Source organism: Procambarus clarkii, chromosome 20 (assembly GCF_040958095.1).
Source record: "Procambarus clarkii isolate CNS0578487 chromosome 20, FALCON_Pclarkii_2.0, whole genome shotgun sequence".
NCBI lineage: Eukaryota > Metazoa > Arthropoda > Malacostraca > Decapoda > Cambaridae > Procambarus > Procambarus clarkii.
The window spans coordinates 15,264,982-15,272,025 of NC_091169.1; the positions used below are offsets into that span (position 1 = coordinate 15,264,982).

General features: G+C 49.7%; 1 protein-coding gene across 1 annotated transcript; it reads left to right on the plus strand.

Moving 5' to 3' along the window:
- Positions 1-964: 964 nt before the first annotated feature.
- LOC138366716 (paternally-expressed gene 3 protein-like) lies at positions 965-6,288 on the plus strand. The gene is made up of 6 exons (XM_069327990.1): positions 965-1,239; positions 1,490-1,891; positions 2,071-2,437; positions 3,691-4,250; positions 4,707-5,135; positions 5,376-6,288. The coding sequence occupies exons 1-6, from the start codon at positions 965-967 to the stop codon at positions 6,286-6,288; spliced, it is 2,946 nt and encodes a 981-aa protein (XP_069184091.1).
- The last annotated feature ends 756 nt before the right edge of the window (positions 6,289-7,044 follow it).

Genomic DNA, 7,044 nt, shown 5'->3' on the forward strand with positions numbered 1-7,044 from the left:
ACCATTACAGAACAACCTCTGCCATTATAGAACAGCCTCTGCCATTCCAGAGCAGCCTCTGCCATTTCAGAGCTGCCTCTGCAATTACAGAGCAACCTCCGCCATTACACAGCAGCCTCTGCCATTACAGAGCAGCCTTCACCATTACAGAGCAGCCTCCACCATTACAGAGCAGCTTCCGCCATTACAGTGCAGCCTTCGCCATTACAGAGCAGACTCCGCCATTACAGAGCAGCCTCCGCCATTTCAGAGCAGCCTCTACCATTACAGAGCACACTTTGCTATTACAGAGCAGCCTTTACCATTACAGAGCAGCCTCCACCATTACAGAGCAGCCTTCACCAGTACAGAGCAGCGTCTACTATTACAGAGCAGCCTCCACCAAACCAGAGCAGCCTCTGCCATTGCAGAGCAGACTTTGCTATTACAGAGCAGCCTTTACCATTACAGAGCAGACTTTGCTATTACAGAGCAGCCTTTACCATTACAGAGCAGCCTCCACCATTACAGAGCAGCCTTCACCAGTACAGAGCAGCCTCCACAATTACGGAGCAGCCTCCACTTTTACAAAGCATCTTCTGCCATTACAGAGCAGCTTCCACTTTAACAGAGCAGCCCCCACTCTTTACAGAGCGGCCTCTGCCTCTGCACCCCAGCCTCCACCATTACAGAGCAGCCTCCGCCATTACACTGCACCCTCCACCATTACAGAGCAGCCATTGCCATTACACAGCAGCCTCCACCATTACAGAGCTGCCTCTGCCATAACAAAGCAGCCTTAACCATTACAGAGCAGCCTCCACCATTACAGAGCAGCCTCCACCATTACAGAGCAACCTCCACCATTGCAGAACAGCCACTGCCATTACAGAGCAGCCTAAACCAATACAGAGCAGCCTCCACCATTACAGAGCAGGCTCGGCCATTACAGAGCAGCCTCCTCCATTACAGAGCAGCCTCCACTATGACAGAGCAGCCTCTGCCATTACAGAGCAGCTACTTCGATTACAGAGCAGCCTCTGCCAAAACAGAGAAGTCTCTGCATTACAGAGCACCTTCAACTTATTCACAGCAACGTCTGCAAACACAGAACAGCCTCCGCAATTACAGAGAAGGCTCTGCCATTACAGAGCAGCCTTTGCCATTACAGAGCAGCTTCTGCAGTTACAGAGCAACCTCCGCCATTACAAAGCAGCCTCTGCCATTACACAACAGGTCCACTATTACAGAGCAGCCTCCGTAATTACAAAGCAGCCTCTGCCATTACAGAGCCGCCTTCACCATTACAGAGCAGCCTCCGACATTACGGAGTAGCCTCCACCTTTACAGAGCAGCCTCCGTAATTACAAAGTAGCCTCCGCCATTACAGAGCCGCCTCCACCATTACAAAGCAGCCTCCGACATTACGGAGTAGCCGCCACCTTTACAGAGCAGCTTCCACTATTACCTAGCAACCTCTGCCATTACTGAGCAGCGTCTGCTATTACAGAGCAGCCTCCACCATTGCAGAGCAGCCTCTGCTATTACAGATCAGCCTCAGCCATTACAGAGCTGCCTCTGCCATTACAAAGCAGCCTCCACCATTACAGAGCACCCTCTGCCATTACAGTGCAGCTTCTGACATTACAGAGAAGCCTCCACCATGTACAGAGCAGCCACTGCCATTACAGAGCAGCCTTTGTCACAACACAGCAGCCTCCACTATTACAGAGCTGCCTTCACCATTACAGAGCACCCTCCACCAGTACACAGCAGCCTTTACTTTTACAAAGCATCCTCTGCCATTACAGAGCAACCTCCACTTTTACAGAGCAGCCTCCGTAATTACAAAGCAGCCTCTGCCATTACAGAGCCGCCTTCACCATTACAGAGCAGCCTCCGACATTACGGAGTAGCCTCCACCTTTACAGAGCAGCCTCCGTAATTACAAAGCAGCCTCCGCCATTACAGAGCCGCCTCCACCATTACAAAGCAGCCTCCGACATTACGGAGTAGCCGCCACCTTTACAGAGCAGCCTCCACTATTACCTAGCAACCTCTGCCATTACTGAGCAGCGTCTGCTATTACAGAGCAGCCTCCACCATTGCAGAGCAGCCTCTGCTATTACAGATCAGCCTCAGCCATTACAGAGCTGCCTCTGCCATTACAAAGCAGCCTCCACCATTACAGAGCACCCTGTGCCATTACAGTGCAGCTTCTGACATTACAGAGAAGCCTCCACCATATACAGAGCAGCCACTGCCATTACAGAGCAGCCTTTGTCACAACACAGCAGCCTCCACTATTACAGAGCTGCCTTCACCATTACAGAGCACCCTCCACCAGTACACAGCAGCCTTTACTTTTACAAAGCATCCTCTGCCATTACAGAGCAACCTCCACTTTTACAGAGCAGCCTCCATTCTTTACAGAGCAGCCTCTGCCATCGCGGACCTTGTAACACGGGTTCGGGTCCTCTCTCTTTACTTCCTTCTTTCTACTCCCTCTACCCGTATTCTTACTTTTATTTCTAAACCAAGGGACTCCAAAACTTTTACCAAAGCCAACTCCACGCCACGTGGTCCTAAGACGATTGACCGACTTAGGATTCTACACCCAGTATGACGTGACCTAAGCTCTGAACAAAACCCTAGAGTCACCTCTGCTGCCACCACCAGACCAGTAATACAAGAGCAATGATCGAGGTCTGGATCGATCACGCTAATTAATCAACCTAGGGGCTTGATCCCCACTATAAACGATGACCTTGAGTGTGGAATAAATTACACGGTAATGATGATTCCGATTCGATGTTAGAATCGGCGCCCAATACAACTCTGCCTCGTGTGGACCACGTGACCAGGACAAGTTTACACATAACCAAATGGAAACAATAAAATGCAAATTAATAACAAATTTAATTTATTAAAAGAAAACTAAAACAAAATCTAAATGTGTTCACTCCCTATCACTTTAACACTCCCTACTTGACCTGAATGGCAAATGAGAAGACTATTTCTATACATAACCATAGCAACTATACCTTGGGCGACCAGCTAGATGTCTTGGGGAGAGGTAAGATGTTTGACCTCTCCCAGCTGCTCCCGTATTCACACTGATTTTTTCCTTGTCTGGACTACCCCAGACAGAGTATTGTATCCTTCCGCCTAGTCCGTCAAAGTCCTACCCAGTTACTAGCAAGGTTTAAGTTATAACAATTAACCTCTGTTGTACTTAATTGATCCAGACTGGTTGAATTATTTTACTGAATTAAATTACACAAGCCTCTAACGGCAGAGCTGTTCCCGATCACAAAAATGGTTATTAAAACTTTGAGAAATATTAGACATGTCAACCCTGCTGACCTATGACCGCCGGTCACTCCGCCTTAAAAGTTAGATCCGATTCGTGACGTCACTGATGGTGACTTAAACTCAATAATTAGAATACTCTTGATATTGTATCCAGTACTATTATACAATCCAATTTTAATGCAACATGAATAAAGGCTAATTTTCTCTAATTTACTGAATACTATAGGATGATTCATTATACGCAGCTATGAACAACGCGTCGGTTATTTCCACCGCGAATTCCCCTGGGGGTCAGGTCACCATGCGGCTCAGCTTCCCATTCTCTTTTGTCGATAAACCACTCTGGATAATTCTTACAACAGCCTAGTTTGTTACAACCTGATTCCACCATTACAGAGCAGTATCCGCCATTACAGAGCAGCCTACATTATTACAGAGCAGCTATTGCCATTACACAGCAACCTCCACCATTACAGAGCAGCCTCTGCCATTATAAAGCAGCCTCCACCATTACAGAGCAGCCTCCACCATTACAGAGCAACCTCCACCATTGCAGAACAGCCACTGCCATTGCAAAGCAGCCTACACCAATACAGAGCAGCCTCTAATATTACAGAGCAGCCTCGGCCATTACAGAGCAGCCTCCTCCATTACAGAGCAGCCTCCACTATGACAGAGCAGCCTCTGTCATTACAGAGCAGCTACTTCCATTACAGAGCAGCCTTTGCATTACAGAGCAGCTTCAACCATTACACAGCAGCGTCTGCAAATACAGAGCAGCTTCCGCAATTACAGAGCAGCCTTTCCCATTACAGAGCAGCCTCCGGAATAACAAAGCAGCCTCCGCCATTACAGAGCAGCCTCCAACATTTCAGAGCAGCTATTGCCATTACACAGCTGTCTCTACCATTACAGAGCACCCTCTGCCATTACAGAGCAGCGACGGCCATTACAGAGTAGCCTCTGCCATTTCAGAGCAGCCTCCACCATTTCAGAGCAGCCTCTGCTATTCCAGAGCAGCCTTTACCATCACAGAGCAGCCTTTACTTTTACAAAGCATCCTCTGCCATTACAGAGCAACCTCCACTTTTACAGAGCAGCCTCCACTCTTTACAGAGCAGCCATTGCCATTGCAGAGCCTCTGCCATTTCAGAGCAGCTATTGTCATTACACAGCAGCCTCCACCATTACAGAGCAGCCTCTGCCATACAAAGCAGCCTCCACCATTACAGAGCAGCCTCCACCATTACAGAGCAACCTCCACCATTGCAGAACAGCCACTGCCCATACAGAGCAGCCTACACCAATACAGAGCAGCATCCACCATTACAGAGCAGCCTTGGCCATTACAGAGCAGCCTCCTCCATAACAGAGCAGCCTCCACTATGACAGAGCACGCTCTGTCATTTCAGAGCAGCTACTTCCATTACAGAGCAGCTACTTCCATTACAGAGCAACCTCTGCCAAAACAGAGAAGCCTTTGCATTACAGAGCAGCTTCAACCATTACACAGCAGCGTCTGCCAATACAGAGCAGCCTCCGCAATTACAGAGCAGCCTCTGCCATTACAGAGCAGCCTCTGCAGTTACAGAGCATCCTCCCACATTACAGAGTAGCCTCTGCCATTACACAACAGGCTCCACCATTACAGAGCAGCCTCCGGAATTAAAAAGCAGTCTCCGCCATTACAGAGCAGCCTCCACCATTACAGAGCAGCCTCAGCCATTACGGAGCAGCCTCCACCATTACAGTGCAGCCTCCACCATTACAGAGCATCCTCTGCCATTACTGAGCAGCCTCCACCATTACAGAGCAGCCTCTGCCATTACAGAGCAGCCTCCGTAATTACACAGCAGCCTCCATAATTACACAGCAGCCCCTGTTATTACAGAGCAGCCTCTACCATTACAAAGTAGCGTTCTCAACTACAGAGCACCTTCTAAAAGTAACAGAGCAGCCTCCACCATTTCAAAGCAGCCTTCGCCATTTCAGAGCAGTCTCTGCTATTATCTCTGCTTTAAAGCAATCTCCACCACTACAGAGCATCCACCACTTTTACAAAGCATCTTCTTCCATTACAGAGCAGCCTCCACTTTTACAGAGCAGCCTCCACTCTTTACAGAGCAGCCTCTGCCATTACAGAGCAGCCATTGCCATTACGCAGAAGCCTCCACCATTACAGAGCAGCCTCTGCCATTACAAAGCAACCTCCCCATTACAGAGCAGCCTCCCCCATTACAGAGCAACCTCCTCCATTGCAGAACAGCCACTGCCATTACTGAGCAGCCTACACCAATACAGAGCAGCGTCAACCATTACAGAGCAGCCTCGGCCATTACAGAGCAGCTACTTCCATTACAGAGCAGCCTCTGCCAAAACAGAGAAGCCTTTTCATTACAGAGCAGCCTCCGCCATTACAGAGCTGCCTCTGCTATTACAGAGCATCCTCCACCATTACACAGCAGCCTCCACCATTACACAGCAGCCTCCAACCTAACAGAGCAGCCTCCACCATTACACAGCAGACTCCCATATTACAGAGCAACCTCCACCATTACAGAGCAGTCTCCCCCATTACAGATCTCCCTCCATTATTACAGAGCAACCTCCCCTATTATAGAGCAGCCACTGTCATTACAGAGCAGCCTCCACCATTACACACCAGCATCCACCATTACACACCAGCCTCCACCATTACAGAGCAGCCTCCGCCATTACAGAGCAGCCTCCACCATTGCACACCAGCCTCCACCATTACACACCAGCCTCCACCATTACACAGCAGGCTCCACCATAACACAGCAGCCTCCACCATTACAGAGCAGCCTCCACCATTACAGAGCAGCCTCTCACATTACACAGCAGCCTCCACCATTACACACCAGCCTCCACCATTACACAGCAGGCTCCACCATAACACAGCAGCCTCCACCATTACAGAGCAGCCTCCACCATTACAGAGCAGCCTCCACCATTACAGAGCAGCCTCTCTAATTACAGAAGAGCCTCCACCATTACACACCAACCTCCACCATTACAGAGCAGCCTCCACCATTACACAGCAGCCTCCACCATTACAGAGCAGCCTTCACTATTACACAGCATCCTCTACCATTACAGAGCAGCCTCCACCATTACAGAGCAGCCTCCACCATTACACAGCAGCCTCCACCATTACAGAGCTGCCTCCACTATTACACAGCAGCCTCCACCGATACGGAGCATCCTCCACCATTACACAGCAGCCTCCGTCATTACAGAGCAGCCTCCGCCATTACAGAGCTTCCTCCACCATTACAGAGCAGCCTCCACCATTACACAGCAGCCTCCACCATTACACAGCAGGCTCCACCATAACACAGCAGCCTCCACCATTACAGAGCAGCCTCCACCATTACAGAGCAGCCTCTCACATTACAGAGCAGCCTCCACCATTACACACCAGCCTCCACCATTACACAGCAGGCTCCACCATAACACAGCAGCCTCCACCATAACACAGCAGCCTCCACCATTATTGAGCAGCCTCTCTCATTACAGAGCAGCCTCCACCATTACACACCAGCCTCCACCATTACAGAGCAGCCTTCACCATTACACAGCAGCCTCCACCATTACAGAGCAGCCTCCACCATTACACAGCAGCCTCCACCATTACACAGCAGCCTCCACCATTACATAGCAGCCTCCACCATTACAGAGCAGCCTCTCACATTACAGAGCAGCCTCCACCATTACACACCAGCCTCT

Excerpts from the sequence above, each read along its gene's own strand:
- LOC138366716 (XM_069327990.1), top strand. The coding sequence starts at position 965 with ATGACAGAGCAGCCTCTGCCATTACAGAGCAGCTACTTCGATTACAGA. Across the intron at positions 1,892-2,070 it reads GCAGCCTCCGACATTACGGA|AGCAGCCTCCACCATTGCAG; the intron begins GTAGCCTCCACC and ends CTGCTATTACAG. Across the intron at positions 5,136-5,375 it reads GCCATTACAGAGCAGCCTCC|AGCAGCCTCCACTTTTACAG; the intron begins GTAATTACACAG and ends CTTCCATTACAG.